This window comes from Penicillium atrosanguineum (genome assembly GCF_028827265.1).
Source record: "Penicillium atrosanguineum strain IBT 20685 chromosome Unknown utg000001l_segment0_segment0, whole genome shotgun sequence".
NCBI lineage: Eukaryota > Fungi > Ascomycota > Eurotiomycetes > Eurotiales > Aspergillaceae > Penicillium > Penicillium atrosanguineum.
In genome coordinates, this window is record NW_026623133.1 from 32,535 (window position 1) to 55,178 (window position 22,644).

Here is a 22,644-nt window from a genome sequence, read left to right on the forward strand (position 1 = left end):
GGATGTAGCCACGCTACTCCCCATTGATGACTAGCGGCAAACTACTACCTCAATTCAGCGTCCGTCGGGCCCCCATTTCTAGTCAATTTGTCAGTGACCAATCTCGGCAACCCGTTTTCTGAAATATGGCTTATTACTTCTTACTGTTACATCCCGATGCTCTACTCTACACACGCCAGACTGAACATGGCCAAAAAAACAGGCACACGCCTAATGCTTGTTGCAGGGCTATTGTTCGCGGTGATCCTCGTCGCTAAACTTCAATCCAACCATCTCGATTTGCAAACGAATTTTCTGTCCACGTATCACTCCATGGATAGTCCATATGGGCAGTCATACATAAATACCAGGGAATCTGAGACAGCTTGCTCAGGCGTCCGCGGCAGCGAAGCCTGGTCTCACTGCCGGGATAGACAACCCGCAGACGAAGACGGAAGACGTCCTGAACTAGAGAAAGAAATGTCTCGAATGCGCCATATATTATACTCAGTATCGAGTCCCGATCGGACGTATTTTAATATCGATTTTGGGAGAAGATCCGTGATGAATCCCAGTATCATACCCCATCCTGAATTGCTTGAAACCTGGATCATCACTGCACAACTTCAAACCCCTCCTTCGGCTCGAATAGCATCAGTCTGGTTTGCTGAACTCGTCTGCAATGCGGCGTTCTCAGAGGATAAGCGAGTTCTGAGCTGTCTGGAACCACCACTGCAATTGCCCATACCAGCGACGTTTGGTGACTCCAGCAGGTGCGTCGACGACCTTTCATACTTTAGTCTGAGCGTTGGTCCTCATGATGCGAGGGTATTCTACGGGCCGGAGATTCCGTACACCATTTATGGCTCCAATTCTTTCTTTACTTGCTTTGGACAATGGATCTCCGATTTTCGAATATTGGTGGACTGGGGCATAGACACGATACTTGAACATGAGTTCCGCCAGTATCGTGAGCTCCAACGTCCAATGCCCTGGAATGCTGTTGAGAAGAATTGGTTCCTTTTCTGGGACGACTTGGGACAAATGTTTATACACCATGATATTGCACCGGTGCGAGTATTTGCGAAACTCGAGCTCGATGGCTCTGTCGGGCCAAACCTGGCTCTGGCGACCGCAAATTCTGACCAAACGTGTCTCATGAGATTCTTGCTTCAGAGTGAAAACCCAACGGAGAGCATTCATCAAGCGACAAACTCGCTAGCTATCACTCTATGTGCACTATCTGACCAATCTTGCCAACCCGATACGACCAATACCTTTGTGCTTTTCATCATCCAACAAAAGACCTTACGAGGTCTTCACCCCGTATATGAGCCATATGCCGTGCTTACTCGGCGTTCTATGCCATATGAGATTTATGCGGTCTCATCAAAACCAATTTGGATTTTTGGTCGCAAAATTGCTGCGAAAAAGTCAGATGTACCTTCTTCAACATTATTCTCAGACGACTCCGAGATGCTCTACGTGACCACCATCAGCTGGAAAAGCCAAGGCCAGAAGTATCATGGGTACATTGATGACACACTGTTCCTGGCATTTGGTAGAGAGGACTCGGCCGCTGGAGGTATCGACGTTACCGCGAGAGACCTCTTAGCAGAGCTGGGTATGTGTGCAGGAATTTGATTTGATTCTTTACTAGGAGCTCTGGCGACTTGTATGTCTCATTTTTCAATTACTTTGAGGGTGAATTCGATCTTGTTACGATGTACAATACGTCCATGTGCTTGAACATTAGAAATTTAACCTAGCACCGTACAATCCACTATCGATACATGAGAATTAAAAACGAAAAAAAGCGAAAGGTAATTAAGATCCCTTTCAGAGTCAGTGGCAGTCCAGAATCCTCGTCAGCCTCCATTTCTCGTACTGTCTTCTTATCTTTCTATTTGTTTGTTCGTGTAGAACTTGGTCAGTGGGCTGAGTGGCTTGGGCGGCGTTGTGTAGCATGCTCTCCCACTGGAGTAGTTTTTTTGACATGAAGTCCTGCTGCCAAGCGCTATGCGTCCTTTCACATGTTTTTTCCACCATTTTGTCTAAGACATTGATCGACCGAGGTGAGTCCCGTATATGGACAGTGCCCCGTAAGCTTGAGCATGTGCCCGAAACTCAAAATAGTTAGTGCCTGCGTGGTGTGGGGCAGGTCCTCAAGCCAAGAACCCTGATCTCCCGCGTTCGCCGTATGTATCGATTGGTCAGTGGAAACTTTCAACCTCACACACCTCACTGCCAGAACGTCCCTCCGGCTGTCAATCTCGATTCGGTTAGATATCCGGTGGATGGCTGCTTTAGTCGCACCTGGCCACCTTTGGTCTCCACGGGGTAACTATGACAGGAAAATTATCAATGCGGGCAATATCATGCATCACTATGAATTTGGGGATAAGGATCATGCGCGTTTTGGTATCTGCTATCGTCAGAATTGGGCATTAGGCGAGCTTTCGCGGAAATCAGTGGGGTCAGAGGAGAACTAACTGACAGACCTGAGGATTCAGACAAAGTTTCTTTGCTCTAGTATTCTCCCCTGGGTTTGGGGACCGTTCTTTTTGCTGTCTTGGGTCTCGTAACTTACAAAGCCGGACCGAAGTAAAATCCCATGTAAGTTGTTACGAATAATAATCTAATGACTCAGAAGCAAGGACGTATTAAGTTCTTTTTTCATTTTCGGTTAGTTTGCCGTTGCCGATGTTGCATCCAATATTACAACTAGAGTGCCTTATATTACAATGCCTCTCGGTAGGACTTTTTTCCGCATACCCAGCTTTTAGAGGCGTGCATATTTATATAGGCAGTGTTGCTGGAGAGTGCCTTGCTTCGAACCGCCATGACGCCATTGCAATGAGACTTCGTGTATTAGTATACATGTGCACAAGTCAGTTCAAATATTTTGATCAAATGAATGCCCTTGCTTCGTGTCATAGGGCGTTCTTCCTTAGAATGACTCCGTTCGTCCTTATTCTTCCCATGGATCACAAAAATTGAATTTGAGAAGGCTCTAGGGTCTAGGTTGTGGCAGACAATTAGTGGAGAAATGCACCCTGCAGTCAGGTTTTCCACAGTGTCATAACTTTTCAATGTGTTCTATGATAGGAGATATTTCACATAATTCTAGTTTGAGATAGCTTGGTAGCAAGAAGCTAGAGCGTCAAATTAAGTATTTCAGACAACAGTTGAAAGAACCTCCAAGTGTTTCTCCACGCAATTCTTTAGACCAGAAAAATCATTCCGGCTAGCAGGATGGCAGTACTAGCCATCTGAGCAGCTCCAGATCCAATAGCAGAGGCCCCATTGAACTGGGAGGTGCTCGAAGGCGAAGCAGTGTTAACCATGGACGAAGTCGTGGAACCCATAGTCGAAGTCATGGAGGCTGAAGACGAAGTCCGACGGCTTCCGCCCAAACCACTGACCGTGGTAGAATTGGAGCTGCTCAATGTAGTCGGGACACTTCCTGCGGCAGTCGATGTGGGAGCTGATGGGTCCACCGGCGGGACAGAGACCGGGTGGCCAGCACCAGAGCACAAAGATACGACGACATTGGAAACGGCTAAAGGGTATAGTTAGAGGGGATCATACTGAAGAGAATTCGGCTTCTCATACCTTGTTGGTCCATGACATCACAAGCTTGTTTGACGCAGGGCACAACCTGTTCCACAAGGCTCGTCTTTTGGCAATGGCATGCGAAATCCGTCAGCTCAGAGCAGCCGTCCGCACCAAGGGCCGAAGTAAGGCAGTTAAGCTGCAAGAGGAAGAAGGAGAAGAGAGCACGGGTTAAATTTGAAACGAGAATTAGAGTCGGGGCATTGAGCGGACAGGCCTTACAGAGCATTGTGGGATATTGGATATTTGGGCGCTGGTGATGGCACCGGCGCCGAGCACGACAGCAGCAGCAGCGAGACGCATTTTGGCTATTATGCGGAAACGAATGGATGGATAGCCTGGAGGTTGTTTGGCCTGAATGGGCTCTCAACGCGACAGGCACAAAACAACTCGAATGTATGCACCCGACTAGTTTCATATGATCCGGGACTCCAGGCCTTATTTATAGCTAGCGGAGTATACCGGCTATGAGCACATCATTCATGTCACGCTATTGGTCGCGTAGAGTTATCTTTGATTTCTCTTTTCCACTGACTCAGTCGGCTCGGATACTTTTCAGACTTGGTCCGCTGGTTTTATATACAGTGTAGTCATGTTACTACAATACGGCTGGCCTTGTAATGGTGTGAACAAATCAGATCAAAGGTTGAACGAGGCGGAGTCCCAAAACCCAGACAAAGATGGTTTAGCGTGGTCCTTTGACTCTGCTGCTGGAGTGTTTGCACACTGACTAAGATGGAGTTACCCGCACATTTCTTTAATTAAACGAAGTGGAGCGAGCCTGGGGGTGCGTGCGGGGTAATTGGAAAACCAAGGGACCATTCCCTAGAAGCGGAAATATAAGTGACGGGGCCAGTGAAAGAGTACTTCCACATGCATGACCAGCCTCGATCGATCTTAATCATTACACGAACCCGGCGCATGTAGGGGTCGAAGTTCCTCTTCGCGACTATCAATGCTAACTGAGGGTGTTACATACTGGATTTTTGCATGAGGAGATCTTAGCTAAGTATTATTCAACTTAGCGTATTCAAACCACCTAGTGGCGGATTACCACCGAGCGGCGCTCCTAAACACCATAATAAATACGATAAATTGTGTTACGACACTGTCCTTGGTACTGCACAAGAGGTGCGTCAGCACCGCCAGGCCCCTGTATCCTATCTGCAGCATACAGATCACATGTCGCTTAGGATCACACCATCCTATATAGACTAATCGCTGATTCCTCTTACGAGGAATCAGCGATTAGTCTGAATGCCATCCACACACTCTTGTGTTCCTCGGTCTTATTCTGTCAATACGAATACCGCGGTGGACCGGAGATATAATTATCCTTCATGTTTATTACTTATGTAATCTAGAATCCCCCTATAAATTGGCAGAATCAGGGGTAATACAAGAACAGAGCTTTTGATATCGTTGATTGGTTGCATATAAAACATTCCGACATATTCCAACGTACCGAGGAGTCCCCTCTGAGGGGCTCCTTGCAAGTGATAAGTGATGATAAGATGGGGATGTAGGTAATGTAAACGCTATTTTTCACAATTCTTAATCCCACTGAGCCTTCCGTATCACCCACACCCCATTGGCGGGTGTACAGTCACATTTAATAAGTATTTGCACCCTGGTACCTCGGTAGACTAGACCCACATGAATTCTGCCGGTAGAACTTCTGTTTCTAATAACTAGTATGCCATCCTTCATACTTAATAGCATCCTATATACGATGAAGCATAGTTTCGGCTAGATTGATAAATGTCTAATCGTAAGCTGTTCCCACATGGCCTGCACTGCATTCACTAGCTCTGCCCAAGTGGTAGCATTGTGTATTAGGCATCTCGCGAAGCCACGGCCGTGTTGTAGTTCAGAGGTATTAATTATTTTGTTCTCTTCTAGAGGGAAACATGACGCTATATATACAACACGAAGCCAATTGGAAATCAACTCGGTTGTCTGTATAGACATCTCGAGCTAATTCCGATGGTGCGGCTTGGCTACTGATCTGCACCAGCCTCATATCACAACATTCCCCCTCAGGATCGCTTTGCTAGCAGGGCGATACTGGAATTATGCAGAGCAGTCAGGCCTCGGTAAAACCACTTAAAAAACCTTCGTGGGAAAATAAAGTGGAAAGAGCATGATATTGATGAGCGGGGACCGATACAGTTGCGTTTCGGCCAGAAATGTGGGAAGCCATTGCAGATGAAGAATTGCATTGTACTGCCCGATGTATTCGGCATGAGTTGTAGACGTGGTTACTTCCCCCTACCTTTTGGACGACCAGGAAACTGGCGCACCTGCAAGCTGGAATACATAGCCAGACGTTGAGTATGCACCGTCAGTGACGACGGAGCCACCGAAGTCGGCATCCGTGTACCCGATCAGCTGCCCACTGCGATAGGTAATACGATGAGAATGCGTGACTTTCATGTAGCGAACCAATCGCTGCAGAGCAACTTGGTGGTGCGATTGCGACTGAGACGTGAAGCGACTCGACATGCCCAGCGTAAACGCAATATCCGGTCGTGTACGAACCATCAGAAACATCAACGAACCAATGGTAGTCGCAAAACGAGCTTTTGCTTCCTCGTCTGGATATTTCTCCTCTACACGATGATTCAGGATTTGTTTGGGATTCATCGGCGTAGACTTCGACTGACAAGTCTCCATGCCAAAGTCGGAGAGCACCTTCTGGATGTACTGATGTTGGTGAACGGACACTGACCTGTCGGCATGATAGGCGAATCGGATCTCGAGGAACGAGCGCGGGGTTCCCAGGTCATTTAATCGGATTTCTGTTTGCAATGCTCGTTGCACTTGGTTTCTCTCGTGCGTGTTTGCGGCGGCAACGAGAAAGTCGTCGACGTAAACACAGACCACGCAATTGGATTTGTAGTACACACAGTTGTCCCATTGCGCCATGGTGAAGCCATGGGAAGTCAGAACGCGGTAGACGCATTTGTACCAAATCCGTGGGGCTTGCTTCAGCCCGTACAGTGAGCGGCGCAGCCGGCACACGTACTCTAGTTCTTCAAAGCCCTCGGGCAACTTCATTTAGATGGACGAGTCGACAACACCGTAGAGGAATGCAATGACAGCATCGAATTGGTGGAGTTCCCATCCGCACAACACAGCGCTGGCAACAATGCAGCGGACCGAGTCCATTCGCGATACGGCCGCGAACGTCTCGTGGTAGTCGATCCCATGTTTCTGTCGGTAGCCCTTGATGCGATAAGTTGTATGTCTAAAGGGAAAAAGCCCAGAACAAGAGCTAAGGTTCCAAAATTATTAGTTAAGTGTCGATAAATTTCGACAGACTCATTTCTTCGAACCTGGACACACCGCATTTTTAGAAATTGATCAGCCTTCGAGGAAGTTCATTGGATGTGCGCGGCCGGTTCCAATCATCTGAGAGCGCGAGTCCATATCGTCGCCGAGTTCGTTTCTCCTCGGGCGAATATTCAAGAGGTGGCTCTCCCTTCTTGACGGGGTCTGGCCGACCCTTCCAGATGGATTCCAGCTCATAGTCAGGTTCACTGCTGGTGACCCCGAAACAGGCTTTCTGTAGCGAAGCCGTAAAAGCGATCTGTCATCGAAAGCAGTGTGCGGAAGACGGCCAAGGCAGGTGGAACAGGCTCAGCGCATGATTTGCCATTCCGGCCGGCTTCAGTCTGGGTTAAGATGGCCCCTACTTGCTGACAAGATGGGCGTGCCACCGTCCCATTCTTCACAGCATTCAAGGACCAAAAGATTTTCAAGGGAGTGATGCCGCGTTGGCTTTATAATATCTCGCAGTTGAGACTTTGTTTGACTGGCGGATATCAACCCGATGGGGTCAAGGATTGCGTAGATGGCGCATTGAATCTCCAGTGGGAGTGAAATGAGAGATGGTCTTACGTTCGGCATCTCCACTTTTGGGGTTAATAGACTTGCGTGATATTGAGACGAGTCAAGGAAGTCCCAGGTTCCCGAGGTTGGCTAAATATGAAGTCGGTCCAAGGGTCATCAGTTGTGGGGATGCAATAGGTCAGGCGGTTAACAGCCTTATTACATTCACCTCGAAGCACCCGTTTGGCCCCTCAGCTTCGGGCTCCTAGGAAGGCCAAGGTAGGTATCATACTTGTTCTTCTAATGCAGCCTGATGTTCAGCATCAATGATGCAAGAAGTTGCGACTGTATTTCTCTGACATGGGATGGAATCTCAAGCATTTGCTATGTGTTGAAGTTATTGATACTTGGGCTTCATAAAAGGTTTTCCTTTCAGATGTTCTTCGCAAAATGTAAGGTCCTTGCACTACAGTATTTTAGATACCCAAGCTGGCCCCATTCCCTGCCGATACCACTTTTTTAATGTCCCCAAATAGAGCAGTGGGCAGGAGTGCTACACCACGATTTACCCATACACTCCCGGCCTTAAGGCGAAGAGCAGTACACTCAGCCTACTCTGTGTTGCGACACCACAGTGTTGCGCCAAGGCCCTGATCAGTAGCATTCGCGCGTTGGATAACCTCCTCTTCATCCTCCCATTTCGGAACAGGGACGATAGATCCGAAAGGCTCATCCTGCACCACATGCGATTTCTCTGGTGGGTTATCCACAATTTTTGCAGGTATGAAATATCCTGTTGTTTCCCGTTTGACGTCTTCACGGATGGCAGTGGATACGCAGGACTCGTGGGTACATCCGCGGTGAATCCAATGAGCACGGACTGGATGCAACGACATCTTGGCTCATTGGATCAGTCCAATGTGTATGTGGCCGAGCTCACGGGCATTGAGATGGCATTGGGACAACTGGTAACACGACCGACAAAGGAGGACAAAGTCAGAGAACTGGTGATCTTCTCTGGCAGCCAAGCTGCAATTAAATCATTGCAGAACCCAAAGCGACCGTCTGGTCAGTACGTGCTGAAGAGCATTTACAATCACGTACGGGCCATTCGGTCGCGGGGAGCACCCACATCCCCATCGATCACCCTTCGATGGATTCCAGCCCATGTGCGTGTTCCTGGCAATGAATTTGCAGACGAGGCTGCAAAATCCGCCGCACTGTGGGGTGCAGGGGATTCACAGAAGGGCAGCGGAGCGGGAGCGGGAGCGGAGAAACACCTTTTCCGGCTGGCCTCCGCGGCGAGACGATGCGTCCACCAACGCATTAAGGAACGGTGGAAGAGACAATGGGAAAGGGGGAAGACGGCCAAACCGACCAAGCACATAGTCAAGGCGCCGAGTCGCAAGGCTTTAGAGTCATATGAGGGACTGTCCAAGCTATACGCATCGATTCTCATCCAGATGAGATCAATGCGTATTGTATCAAGGAAAGGGAATCGGATCGTTGTAGCTGTGAGCAGGGATCTCAAACACCAAGACATATCCTGCTGCAGTGTCCGCTGTATAGTGATCTGCGGCGAACCATGCTTGACAAGATCGCTCGCACCGATCTTGGCAATACCACTGAGTACCATGCAATAGTACCTCACCCGCGCGCGGCCCGCTACGCCGCTGCGATGATGCATCAAACTGGTCTCCTTGGTCAGTTCCGATACGTGAAAGCGGAACCGGACACTGACCATGACCATGAAACGAACAAATCGACCTTGCGGCCATGGGATAGGTGGTGAAGACGCTGTGCATACACCAACGAACACCAAGACCGGGCCACCGAGAATGACCAGAACACTCAACTACTACCGATTCGCCACGTACAACGATCAATTGAGAACCGAGGCACTTGGAGAGAGGACTGATGAAAGAGAGGCGTGAGCAGGCCACGGGGACGCAGAAGAGTGGAATACTGTGGGCTTTGTACTTTTGGGTCTGATTTTATATGGGGATTTCTATGCTTGGGATTTGGGTTTAGTACACTCTTTTCTGTGCCGGCCTTCTGCGGAAGGCCGGTTTTCCTTTGTATGACTGTTTATTGCAAGCCGCGAGTCTGGAATCAAGGACACCAAATTCTGCCTCAGATTTGGACGAAGCGCCTGCATAGCCTCGACGCATCTAGTTAGGCTTTATCAGGTTAATAGAACTTTGATTGATTAATTGATTGATTGAAAGCCGTCGCAGAACGAGTGGAGAGGAAGGGAAAGTCCTGTTGGAGGAGGAAATGCAGCAAACTGGGGGACAGAGGACTGGAACACGATGCAAAGGTGCAGGTGCGGCATCATGCGGGGTAAATTATTGCGATCGGAAGCGGCTGCAGTTCTGTTTCTTTGTTTGGTCTGTTTGATCAGTTGTCCTTTTTGTCGGAGTTTGATTGGTTTGTCTGAAAGTGCGGGAAGCCCCACCGGAACTGGAGCTTCAATCCTCCAATTCCTCCATTCCGTACGTACTACTACTACTACTACTACTACTACTACTACTACTACTACTACTACTACTACTACTTAACAGAGTCATGGCCGTTAAGAACGGCACTTATACTCTGCGTCTTATTCGATATATTTTTGAGAAGAACCGCCTGCTTAGTACAATACTTGCACAATCAAAGTAGGCGCATTCCGTAATGGTCTGAGTCATGACGTCAGACACGTTAGCCCGAGGGCCAGGGAAGATTCTCTTGTGTCACTTTTCGCCACAAGTCGCCCCTCGATTCAATTACACGCTCGGAGTGGAGCAGGTCATAAGAGACGATTCTCCTATACAGGAATAGTTGTGTCCATGGTTGAACGCGTCTTGCGACGAATGAACTTTGCATACCAAAACAACTCGTCACTCTCGAACGGCGGTAAGATGGAGAGACTGTTTGATAATGACCGGCCGGATTTAAGCTTCTCCATAGAGTCCTGGGCAGATGTATCTTCACCCTAACGGAAGGGACATTTCGCTCGGGCAGAGAAGCTGCGAGAGATATCAAGGATCACTAGAATTCTCATCGTGTCGTCTGACAAAAAATTCAATGCATATAGAGAAGTGCGTGATCTTGATGAACCGCCTGACTGACCAGCCACGGAAGACTTTCGATTAGTCAACAGATGCCTAAGCTATGAAGTTTGGTCGACGAAGCCAACACGGGAGTTTAACATGGTCCAGACCGAGTCCACCAGATGGCTGGCGCAAAACGAATACCTGCAGAGAAGTATGATATTTTATTATAAATATTGCTATCTGCCGCTTGGAACGACATTGAGAATCACCATTGAAAACAACAAGTACATTTTTAACCACGTAAATTCCTCAGTTGCAAAATGACGGCATCGAATGGTTCCTTTCCCCCTTCTCGAGTGAATCTCACCGAAGATGGTGCTGATGCCTCAAAACTCACCTTTCACACCAAAATTTTCATCGGTAACAAGGTACGGTACTTGAAGCATTGCTTTTTTGACGAAAGCCCAATTCAACTGAGCCACTGCAGAGTTTTGGCCAGCTTTTCCCTATTCCTAGCAAAGTAGCTTACCATCAGTCTCAGTACGTCCCTGCCAAATCCGGCCAATTTTGGACGGTTCGAAACCCAACCGATGACTCTATTGTTACAGAAGAGGTCCACTGTGCCGGTGAAGAGGACGTCGATGATGCAGTGGCTGCATCCCAATCTGCGTTTGAGGAAACTTGGGGCAATATGGCCAGCAGCGAGCGTCAAAAAAGAATGCTTAAACTTGCCGATCTACTTGATAGAGACAACCTTGCCATCGTGAAGCTCGAAAGCATTGCAATGGGACAGCCAACTGCCTTTGGCGCTCGACTCGGCGGACTCTTGGGATCCATTGTCCGGTATTATGCCGGGTGGTGCGATAAGCTTCCAGGAGAGCTGCAGGCCGACGATGGCGATGGACGATTCAAACTGGTACGCTACCAGCCTTTGGGTGTCTGCGCTGGTATTGCCGCATGGAATGCCACCCTGACTTTTCTTTGCATGAAAACCATGCCCGCTATTGCAGCTGGAAACACATTCATATTCAAATCTTCAGAAAAATCACCTTTAGGGTCCTTGGCCTTCGGGGAATTAGTAAAGGAAGCTGGTTTCCCCCCAGGGGTCATCAATATCATATCAGGTCCCGGGTCGACAGGGGCGCTACTTGCTTCCCATATGGGCATCAAAAAGATTAGCTACACAGGTTCCGTGAATGCCGGACGCAAAGTCCAAGTCGCTGCAACGAATAGTAACCTGAAACGCGTTACTCTCGAACTTGGAGGTAAATCGCCGTCGATCATCTTTCCTGATGCGGACCTCGAAAACGCCCTTGAGAATTCCTCTCAGAATTTTCTGCTCAACTCCGGCCAAATCTGCGTTTCTGCAACAAGAGTTCTCATCCATGAAGATATCGCCGAAAATTTCGCGAATGAGCTGAAGGCTCGCTTCGAGATGTTCAAGAATACCATGGGAGAACCTTTGGCAAAAGAGACGTTTCTTGGGCCGCTGGCCGATAAGGCGCAGACAGAAAACGTCCGGAGTTTCTTTCAGCAAGGTAAGAAAGATGGTGTTGAGTTCCTCACAGGTGGGAAGATAAAGGGTAATTTCGTCGAACCAACGATAATGAAAAATCCTCCGCTCGACTCCTCTGTCTGGAAGGAAGAAATATTTGGTCCGGCCTTGGGAATCAGAACCTTTAAATCCGAAGAAGAGGCTATTCGACTTGCAAACGACACCAGCTATGGCTTATCTGCCTGCGTCTACACGAGTGATATTGCCCGTGCACTGAGAGTTTCTGGAAGACTTGAGTCTGGAACGGTGGCCATCAATTCCAACTACTTACCAGGAACCACCGTTCCGTTTGGAGGTTGGAAACAAAGCGGAAACGGAGGACGTGAGGGTGGATATGCGGCTATAAAGAGCTATCTGGAAGCCAAAACCATCACCATCAATATGGAAGTTGGGCCCAGATAAATATTTGAAGAGGGAATAGGTGCGTGCTTCGCATGATTTTTGTTCTAAGAAATGCATCAAGAAATGAAATCAACTCCGTCGCTTTCTTTGAACAATTGCTAGTTTACCCGAAAAAATTTGGGGAGATCATTGAGGAATTGGTTGAACCTGCCGCAAGTGGAATCCAGACCAGCCGACTACAAAGCACGGTGACAATCTTATGAAAGGGCTACGTCACATCATGATTTTAATTCATTCTTTACACGAGCCATGATAGGTTGCTAATAACATGGTTTTATAAAAAAAACCGTTGAATCATTTCGAGTTATTTGTCTGCTCCAAATATGTACTACTAGCCCTAAACAAATTATCGACCACTGTTGATGTCACAGCTTACAGCACTCCGCGCATGAAACATACGTAACCTTAAATTGTAAATGATGTCCGCGGGTGGCTCTTTCCTCGCAACCAAGTAGACCAAGAAGAGTCATGCGTAATTCCCCGCCCTTGGCCTTTTTCATGGAGCTAAATGACTTTCACAACATGGATAACATGATTAAGATCCTTTCGGTTCTGTGGGCTCAAGCCTGTAAATCATCTCATAATGGTTGATAGCACTATTTTTCTCTCCACCTGCTCTGGGTAATAGCTCCTCTTACACTACAAGACACTCTGCACAAGGTAACAATGAGACGGCTGATGCTACTGCGGGACATAGAGGGTTTGGAGATGAGCACGGTTCAAAGAACTTTGTTGCTAAAGTAATTCCAATAAGATCAAATGATCGCCTAGATTAATTAGTCACCGAATCACTGAGATTACACAAGTTTGTGATGTACAGTGCTGTAACATAAGTATTTGACCTCGAGTACTTTGGCCTTGGACCCACTTCTTAATACTGCCTGGCGGAAACCTCCGAAATTCAAACCATTTCAATAGATAGTATGCCAACTTTAACATATTTGATAACATCGCCCACCCTGTGAGGCATAGTCTCTGGGTCCCCATCTTTGCATAATTCATGTAGTACCAGTCTGTATTTTTGGGTATTTGGCTTACAATAGACACCTCAGTTTTAACCTCAGTTCCTGACGTACGTTCAATGAGTTCTTCCCGCTACGGCACCAGTCTTCTGACGGCCGTCAGAAATTATTTAGAAAAGGGAGTTAGGGACTGGGAGCTATCGCATTAGCTTGTTTTGACGGCCGTCAGAGAATAGGCTCAATTGGCTATAGTATTAGTCACTAATGATATGTCCATTGATCGTCATCCTCCCGAGGACGCTTGTGTGATGATACGCGTCGTGTCTGAGTGCTTTTCATAGAAGGGAGATCTGTCACATCGTCTTCATTATCAATGCGCTGTGGAAGTTTCTCTTCCTCGTCCTCCTCTTGTACACCCGGTTCCTCATTACCACTAATTGGATCAAATTCACTCGCTTGAGTATCCCTTTCCTCCCTAGCCGCCTATATCTCTTCATATGAGAGATACTCATTGATCATTGCCCTTTGTTCACCGTACATTCGTTGAATACTACGTGTTTCCATGCATTTTGAGTTGCAACACCAAGGATGGGCTAAAGGACTCTGCAAAGGGGCCAAGATCCATCTGCCGACCTGGGGGGTGATCGTGCACGATGTTAACGTGCGCGCCCTTGGGATTGACAAGGCAACGGAGCTGAAGGATGCCTTGGCACGAGTGATTAAAATGTTGGAGACGTCGAGCCAGAAGAACTGGGGCAAGGATCCCAAAGTGATCAAGCTGCATTGGGCGGTCATTCCTGACGGCAAGAAAGCGAGTTCGATGGTTATGGAACTGGACTCGCCAGTTGCGGCGAAGAAGGCCACTGACCTGAATACCCTGCTTAGCGATAGTTATCTGACCACGGTCTTATACGACCGGGCTGGTCGCATTCGACAGTGTCATCGATGTCAACAATTTGGACACATAGGATTAAACTGTCCCAACGGAGCCAAGTGTGTGTTCTGTGCCGACGAGCACCTTTCTTGGGAGTGCGAGCGGTACAAGAACAGTATTTTCATGGAACGGAAGAGCGCCAATTGCGGGGGCGCACATGCTGGATGGTCAAGGAGGTGTGAGGCGTTCCGTTAGGAAGTGGAACGTGTGGATATCAGACGGGCCACCAGGCCTAGATATCACCGCGTGCCGGCCCACATCTCTATCTCCCAGCAGTCAGTGGGATCGAGGTTGGAGGGATCGTTTCCCTACTTACCTTCACGGGAAACCGGCTCTGGGAGTAGCGACTCAGGGTCGTCCGCACGCTCTTCCAGCGGGGAGCAGACACACGGAGACTCCGGCCTTGTGTGAAGTGTGTCAAGCCTGCAATCCACTCAACAACCGGAGAACGAGGTGAACACGACGTCAGTGGTCACCTCAAGCAGCAAGGCGCCCCGTGGCAGTTTTAAAAAAAGCACCAAAGGTGGCGCCAAGGGAAAAATAAGAGAGGTATCCGGGTAATTAGTGAGCCCATAGATACCGTTGAAGACCAGGCAGCCGGCTAAGTGTAGGCAATCACAGATTTAATTCACCGGTTGATTCATGCACTATCGTAGACGCAGTCCGAGCCATCTAAACAGTCGTCTAGGGCAGCCAGGTTAGCTCGAGCGCTTCCCCCAGGGTAACCCGCAAGACCACGAGGGTGGCCCCGGCGGCGAAGAAGGCATGCATGGAACGACAGGAGGGGGATAGGGAGGCTGTGTTCGATAACGAACTGTGGAAAGAGCACGAGCAGCAGCCTGCCAATATCGACTCGCCCAACATCAACGACCAGGACTCCGACTATCGGCCATCATCTCCACTCACCAAAGGAGATGCCAAGGCAACGAAGAACAGCGCGGCACGCAAGGCCACAGGGAAGGAGAACGACTCACCATTATTCTCCAGCACAGCCAAATCCAACAACAGGCCGCAGTCGGCCTATAAAGCGCAAGCACCGGGCAGATGCCCCAGTCGGCGAAGGGACCGTTTCGACAAGCTTAAGCAACCGCTCGTCGCTAAAGGAGGGAAGGAAAAGGGAAGGAAAGGCAAAGAAACTTCGATCAAATAAGAAGCAACCCCCCCCGCCCGTTCATCTCGCAATGAATAAGGAGCTGAACAATATTAAATATAATACGCGCCGGTCGAAAGGCGTCATGATGGCCCGGTTTATGCGTGATCCCATGGTTCTTCAGGCTCGCATCATCGCCATCCAAGAACCGTGGGCCAATCCATATCAGGAAACCACGCATCACCTGGCTAAACAGAGCCATCAACTGCTGTATCCCCAGGCGAACCAGACCGGGGGACTGCGGACGAGGGTATGCCTGTTGTGTCGAAGCAATGAGAAGGATATACACATATCGTGCACTCTAGGGATTGTCAAGAGCTTCAGATACAGCACGGGAGTGAGGCGGGGAGCTGCGCATATTCAATGTATATAATGAACCAGGAAACGGGGAGGACATGTTACAGCTACTCACACGGATGATTACACCGACACGGGAATAGGTGAAGGAGCCAGGTATCACGTACCTAATCGTGGGGGACTTCAACCTCCATCAATGCCAATATAGAAGACAAGCCATTGCTGGATCTACGAGGGGAGACCATGCAGCTACAAAAGATTGATGATGCCATCGGATACTGTATGGAAGTCGTCTAACGCGGTGTGCAAGAGTCGACGCCTTGGGCACGCTATTCGTCATGGGCAAACCACAGCTTCACCCCCGAGTGCCGCGAGACAATCAAGGTGACACGGCAGCTCCGCAGACGGTTCGCGACATCACAGGATAACGATGACTGGCAGTAATACACTAGTGCGCGCAACCGCAAGGGCAGGGTCATTGCGAAGGCCTGCTGCACGGCATATCGCAAATGGGTGAAGGAAATTACTGAAGAAGGGACAAAGGGGATGTGGAAGATCGGCAAATGGGCAAGGAACCGTGAAGCGTCGTCCGGGAGCATTATCCTCGCGCTGAAGAGGCCAGACGGCAATCTTTCGGATACTAGCTAGGCCAAAGTAGATTTTCTGAAGGACGCCTTCTTCCCTCAGCCACCCACCCCAGATCTTGATAATATCCAGTGAGAGAACTGCCTGCATCAAGTTGACTAAATCTAGTTTCCGCCAGTCTCTCTGTAAGAAATACTGGACGCCATCCGCAGAGCGCGGCCGATAAAGCACCAGGGGATCATACGGTGCCGAACAAGGTATGGCGATTGCTAGCAGCGGATGACACCTCAACTTTCTGCAGCATTACCACATCAATCTTTGACGCCTGTATCCGCATCGGATACATTCCTCGCCACTTCTAGTCCTCGATCACGGTCACCCTCCACAAAGGCGGCCCGAAAGACTACCGAATGCTGAAGTTGTGCCGGAGGGTGGCTTTGCTGAACACTCTTGGCAAGCTGTTGAAAACGGTCATTGTAACGAGGATATCGTGGGCGGCGGAGAAGGGGATCTTACCGAAGGGACGTCTTGGAGGACGGAGAGGAGTCTGTCGATCACGCAATCAATTAATCCTGAACCAAGTGTATAAGGCTTGGAGCATGAACCGGAAGGTCGGTATACTGCTGCTTGATGTGTCTGGGGCATACGACAACGTCTCTCACGAACGCCTGCTCTATAATATCAAGAAGCTGAAGTTGGGCCGCTTCATGCCTGGATTCAGTCCTTCCTGCAAGGCAACAGCACCAGATTCCGACTCCTGGGGTTCCTCAGTGATACAATCTCGTCATTGACAAGCAATCTACGAGTTCCACGTGGAGGAAGGAGATAGTAGGATGCCATTGAAACTGCCAGAACAGTGACAGACTATCACACCATCATCGCACGCCAAATACCTCGGTATCTGGCTGGACAAGCACCTCGATTTCACAACGCACCACAAAAAAGTCATCGCGAAAGCCAACAGTACCTTGGAAGCCTTCCGCGGCATCGCTGGATCCACGTGGGGGACGTCACTATCTGCGATGCGCCAGATCTACAGAGCCGTGGTCATCCCCCAACTCTTCTGGGGTCTTGCGGCGTGGTGGAGTCCCGCAAGTGGAAACATGCCAGTCGCGGAGCAATCACGCGTGGTCAGAGGATTTACACGGATTCAGAAACGCGCCGCGCTGATGATTAGTGGGGCTTTTAAAAGCACCTCGGACGCGGCGCTGGACATTGAGCTCTTCCTGACACCGATTAATCTACTGATGCAACAGACCATCGAAGAGACCGCTATCCGGATCGAGACGGGAGTTCTTTGAGCGATACACGAAAGGATCAATGCCAACAAGAAGCGAAACCCAAGAGAAAAGAAGCTCGGAGGGACTACACCCCTCGGGGCGTTGAAGTGGAAGAAGAACGGCCCATTGGCGCCGTTAAAGTGACGAGGACATGAGATGCAATAGGAAACGAGGACTGCACTCGTGCTCCCCCCATGGGAGACACGCATCAAGTGCGTCATGGAGGATGGGGAAACTGCTATTCAGACTCATGACACCATATGAATGGACGCCGCACTCGCCGACGGAGCGATCCAGCGCATTTTCACTGATGGCAGTGGATACGCAGGACTCGTGGGTGCATCCGCGGCGAAACGATGCGTTCGCCAGAGAGGCAGTGGGAAAAGGAGAAAATGGCCAAGCAGACCAAGCGCCTAATCAAGGCGCATACACGAAAGACCTTGGAGTTGTAAGAGGGATTGTCCAAGATATACGCATCTATTCTCATCCAGATGAGATCAATGCGCATTGGTTCAGGGCACTTCTTATACAAGATCAAAGAAATGGAATCAGATCGTTGTAGCTGTGATCAGGGATCTCAAACACCGAGAGATATCCTGTTCCAGTGCCCGCTGTAAAATGATCTGCGACGAGCCATGCTTGACAAGATCGCTCGCATCGATCTTGGAGACACTGCGGACTACGATGCAATCGTATCCCACCCGCGCGCGGCCCGCTACGCCGCTGCGATGATTTATCAAACTGTTCTTCTCGGTCAGTTCCGGCACGTGGAAGCGGAGCCGGACACTGACGATGACGACGACCACGAACAGATTGGCCTTGAGGCCATGGGATAGGTTGTGAAGATGCTGTGCATACACCGCCGAACATCAAGACCAACCACCGAGAGTGGTCGACTCTCAACCATTACCGACTCAACACGACAACATCATCAATTAAGAACCGAAGCGCTTGAAGATAGGACTGACGAACGAGAGGTGGGAGCATGCGACGGGGACGAGGGGATACAGAAGGAGTCAAGTACTGGGTGCATTATTTCTTCGGGTTTGATTTTACATGGGCTTTATTATGCGTGGGCCTTGGATTTGAAACACTGTTTTCTGTGCCGGCCTCACGCGGAAGGCCGGTTTTCCTTTGTATGACTGTTTATTGCAAGCCGCGAGTCTGGAGTTAAGGACGCCAAGTTCTGCTTCGGATTTCGACGAAGCGCCTGCATAGCCTCGACGCATCTAGCTAGGCTTTATCAGGTTAATAGAACTTTAATTGATTGATTGATTGATTGATATGATAATTTCGGACACCAGGATTACCGTACATCGAGTACTCTAATACGGCCAATGGGAGGGAAACAAATCTGGATTGCAAAATTAAATAAGCACAGGCAATTTCTATGGCAGTCTGTTTACAGAAGAAACCACCTGTCTTTCAATGAGCCTTCGCTCAGTCAAACTATCAGATTGCTTTGCTCAACGACCAATCAAATTTCCAGACTTTAAGACCATCAACGATGAGATCAAAATGTACTTTTAGTGATGTCTGATCCATCGTGTTGAATTCTAGTGCCCCAAATTTTGATGAGCCCCACGCATGAGTGTATACCTTCACGTCTGTGTTCTCGACTTGCTTATATGTCCGCTCCAAAGGTTGAAAAAATTGGCTCAAAGGACTTGTTGAAAACTCAATAACGTTTGTCTTGTTCTCCGGCGAAGGGAATAACGTAGTTGCGTGCTCATGTCGATCACCGCTGATAATGATAACACCTTCTGTTTGCCACATTATCTCTAGCAGCTGTTGGCGCTCAAATAGATAGCCCGCCCAGCTATCACGTTCGTCGGAAGATCCTCTCCAATTTCGTGTGAATGGCACACTACTGACTAGTACCTTCCACTTCTTTTCATTCTTTAGCCAGTATATCAGATCGGCTAACTGCTGCGGGCCAAGCATGGTTCTCGACTGCTCATCTATGACCTCGGGTCCAGAGCGATATCGCCTGTTATCCATAACAAAGAATGAAACATCGCCGTGGTCGAAGGTGAAATGTGTCGCTCCTGCTCGGAAAGGCGGTGGGTTCACTTTGTGTTGATAATGGATAAATGGCTGAATGGCCTGTTCATAGAGCCCAGTTTCCTGGGCAGACCAGTCATTTGTAATCTCATGATCGTCATACATGTGTAAGAAAGGGATGGACTGAAGAGCTTTGTTCCAGCTTGGTGATGCATATATATGTCGGTAAGCCTTTCTGTAATGAGCTAAGCTCCAACCATATCGCTGAGGAATGTCGATATATATAAAGTCACCCAAAAAAAGAATGAAGTCGGTTTTCACTTGCGTAATATGCCTGGACAAATGGTCTAGGCCGCGTATTCGAAGTGAATGGTCGGTCGGATTGTAGGGGAAAAAGGGCATGATGCAACTTGATGTGGTAATCGAGAACACTTTTGGGTAGAGCATGGGCGTACGGAAAAAACCAGTATGGCTGGCGTTCGTTGCGTATGTGTATAAAGTATCCTCATGTAACCCAGGAAGGGTGATGGTAGCCGTGAAGTCACTGTCGTTGTTGAAACCTCCAATAATATCTGAAACCCATTTCGAATCCTCTTCAGATTTCCATTGCACACGGACTCTCTCAACCCCAGGAGCTCGCATTACAATGCTTGCTGAAGAAGAAGTGAGATAGCCAACCCTGGAGAAGGAGAGGTTTTCTCCAGAATGTAGGAATTGACTCCTCCAAAGGAAGTCCCACGTTACAAGGACAGGAATACAGCTTATTAGAAGGCCTGTTATAGACATCCATAGGTGTGAAGATTCATACCAACCAAAAACAAGAGGATACCATTTAGATGGTCTGTTGCTCAATTTGCCCGGTTTTTCAGTCCGTTTATCGCACAGGACTTGAAGCGTGAATGTGCTGAAGTATAAAGTAGCGGTTGTATAGATGATGGGTAGGAAGCGAGGTCCAAGTGGGAGCTAAACCAATAAGCATATTAATCGATCAAAAATTGGATAACGTACCAAGCGGAGAAAGCAAAATACCGTCAGCCACAGTAAAATTCGACTGATTGCAGCGACTGTTCGCAGTGCACTTTTGATTTTGGAGTGTCCTTGGAATATGCTCCTCGCACGATTGATATGCCACTTAAAGGCAGCCATATTGGACCTGGGCACATGAAAGGCGTCTTTTCCTCTGCCCATGTGGAAACCAGCTGCGAATAGTGGTGTAGTTCGGGAAACAAAGGATTCATGTGCCAGCACACGCCACCTTTAAATTTTTTGGGCCTGGCAATACAATGCCTATCTAGAGTCCAAATTACCCAGACTTGGCAATAATTTGAAAAATCCAAGTGGATACTATCTCACAGCCCGAGCACTGAAATTCCATGTTCAGCCCACGTGCAGATTTTAGCGCGCGCCACGATCTCACATGAGGCTTTGGTATTCCTCACTAGTATACTTTATCTACCGCACAGCTTCTATTAGTGTTTATGTTTTACCCACTTGGCTTTTAGTCACGATCCAATATTTAATCAGAAGGTCTGACACGTGGTCAGATCTCTCAATAACCCATTATAGAAAAAAACCCACTATAAAAAGAAAAGTGGGTATTAGTCACCTCACATGAGTTGTTTTTTCGAGTCTCCTCGTATTCACCTTGTTTCACTCATTGAGGTCAATAATAGATTCTATCGTAATGAAGGCTACATCAGATCATAGGGCACACCAAGTAGCTCTCGAAAAATCGGTTTGGCGAAGCGTTGTAGCTGAGGGGATCTTTGGTCTCAAGGATAGAGAAAGTTGCGATTTGGTAAGCGTACTCGCGCTAGTTAGTTAGTAGGCGGGCCCAACGATGGTTTCTAGAATTAGGCCAAGAACCCTCGAAATTAGCGCAATATCATTAAAGATCAACCACCCCAACTGACCACCCTTTATCTTCTTCGTTCCTCAAATAAAATGTCTCTCATCCGCCAGTTCTACAATTTTACCCACAACACTGCGGGGCTGGCGAAGATTTTTCGTCTAATCCAAGCTATCTCCCAGATCGTCATCGAATTCACCGTTGACGATGTCTCCGCATCGCGATGGGCGATCGCGAAGTCGCAATTGGCGTTAAGTCAGTCATTTCACATACGTCTATTCTAGGAAAACCAACAAACATATGAACAAATTCTAATAGCTCCTAGGCAGACGATACTTGAGCTTCTTCGAGGTAATCGATTCCTTTGATCGCGTTGCTGCCCTCCTCAGCGGCGAGACGAGCGGACACGGGATCGTATGGATGCTAGTTGACCTAGCACGATGGAGCTGTCTGGGGACGTATCTCCTGCTAGAAGATCTGACTATCGTACGTTCCTGATCTCTCAGTGTCCTGAAATGTTGACCTTGCTTTTGGTCTTGAAAGAACCTCATAATAAGATTCTGATGACTTAGCTCCATATAATGAACGTCTACCCAGTAAGTTGGAATGGACCCGTCCTTGAACAAGCGTACAAATTTCGGTTCTACGCACTGGCACTCTCCGTTTTCGGCGCGACGTGGGGTCTTATATTTTGCTCGAGTGGACCTTCGAAGGCAAGCATGCCAAAGGATGAGAGACAGGGTACGAAAAAGGTCAAATCATCGGGCAAAAAGTCGGTTTTTCAATCGACTTCCCGGACCGCTGTGACTTCAACTCTCGTTAAGCGTATTATTGTTGATAGCTGTGATTTGTTGATTCCTGGGTCTATCCTGGGATGGATTGCGGTGAGCGATTTGGGGGTGGCGGTGGCAATGTTGTTTAGTACAGTTGTCTCGGGGAAGGACGTTTGGTCAAGGGCACAGGTGGGTGTTTGAATTATTAGAGTATAGATTAGACTTATCAATTGGAATGGGAACGGCTTGATGGCTGTGTGACAAAGCAGACTAGGCCACAGCAACGAACACATACACTCCCAAACTCTCAGTGACGCGTATAGGACCTGCTCTGAAGTTGGATATCGTTTTGACGTTGACACCGTATCATAAAACGGAGAATCAGAT

At 48.5% G+C, this 22,644-nt stretch overlaps 9 protein-coding genes across 9 annotated transcripts; 6 read left to right on the top strand and 3 right to left on the bottom strand.

Moving 5' to 3' along the window:
• Positions 1-543: 543 nt before the first annotated feature.
• Positions 544-1,623, top strand: N7443_000011 (uncharacterized protein; the record flags this gene model as incomplete). The annotated part of the gene is made up of 1 exon (XM_056880067.1): positions 544-1,623. One exon carries the CDS (start codon positions 544-546, stop codon positions 1,621-1,623), a length of 1,080 nt encoding a protein of 359 aa, XP_056745305.1.
• Positions 1,624-3,203: 1,580 nt separating this feature from the next.
• Positions 3,204-3,897, bottom strand: N7443_000012 (CFEM domain-containing protein; the record flags this gene model as incomplete). Its single annotated transcript, XM_056880068.1, has 3 exons — positions 3,204-3,541; positions 3,595-3,733; positions 3,817-3,897. The coding sequence occupies 3 exons, from the start codon at positions 3,895-3,897 to the stop codon at positions 3,204-3,206; spliced, it is 558 nt and encodes a 185-aa protein (XP_056745306.1).
• A 1,968-nt stretch (positions 3,898-5,865) lies between these two features.
• Positions 5,866-6,522, bottom strand: N7443_000013 (CFEM-domain-containing protein; the record flags this gene model as incomplete). Its single annotated transcript, XM_056880069.1, has 1 exon — positions 5,866-6,522. The coding sequence occupies one exon, from the start codon at positions 6,520-6,522 to the stop codon at positions 5,866-5,868; it is 657 nt and encodes a 218-aa protein (XP_056745307.1).
• Positions 6,523-10,786: 4,264 nt separating this feature from the next.
• N7443_000014 (aldehyde dehydrogenase family protein) lies at positions 10,787-12,423 on the top strand (the record flags this gene model as incomplete). The annotated part of the gene is made up of 2 exons (XM_056880070.1): positions 10,787-10,894; positions 10,954-12,423. 2 exons carry the CDS (start codon positions 10,787-10,789, stop codon positions 12,421-12,423), a joined length of 1,578 nt encoding a protein of 525 aa, XP_056745308.1.
• Positions 12,424-13,947: 1,524 nt separating this feature from the next.
• On the top strand, positions 13,948-14,514 carry N7443_000015 (uncharacterized protein; the record flags this gene model as incomplete). Its single annotated transcript, XM_056880071.1, has 1 exon — positions 13,948-14,514. One exon carries the CDS (start codon positions 13,948-13,950, stop codon positions 14,512-14,514), a length of 567 nt encoding a protein of 188 aa, XP_056745309.1.
• A 574-nt stretch (positions 14,515-15,088) lies between these two features.
• Positions 15,089-15,469, top strand: N7443_000016 (uncharacterized protein; the record flags this gene model as incomplete). The annotated part of the gene is made up of 1 exon (XM_056880072.1): positions 15,089-15,469. One exon carries the CDS (start codon positions 15,089-15,091, stop codon positions 15,467-15,469), a length of 381 nt encoding a protein of 126 aa, XP_056745310.1.
• A 31-nt stretch (positions 15,470-15,500) lies between these two features.
• N7443_000017 (Endonuclease/exonuclease/phosphatase) lies at positions 15,501-16,414 on the top strand (the record flags this gene model as incomplete). The annotated part of the gene is made up of 3 exons (XM_056880073.1): positions 15,501-15,719; positions 16,079-16,173; positions 16,219-16,414. The coding sequence occupies 3 exons, from the start codon at positions 15,501-15,503 to the stop codon at positions 16,412-16,414; spliced, it is 510 nt and encodes a 169-aa protein (XP_056745311.1).
• Positions 16,415-19,083: 2,669 nt separating this feature from the next.
• On the bottom strand, positions 19,084-19,800 carry N7443_000018 (uncharacterized protein; the record flags this gene model as incomplete). The annotated part of the gene is made up of 1 exon (XM_056880074.1): positions 19,084-19,800. One exon carries the CDS (start codon positions 19,798-19,800, stop codon positions 19,084-19,086), a length of 717 nt encoding a protein of 238 aa, XP_056745312.1.
• A 1,779-nt stretch (positions 19,801-21,579) lies between these two features.
• On the top strand, positions 21,580-22,428 carry N7443_000019 (reverse transcriptase; the record flags this gene model as incomplete). The annotated part of the gene is made up of 3 exons (XM_056880075.1): positions 21,580-21,739; positions 21,810-21,970; positions 22,057-22,428. Coding segments are annotated over 3 exons (693 nt in total), but the record flags the coding sequence as incomplete, so codon positions are not given.
• Positions 22,429-22,644: the final 216 nt, after the last annotated feature.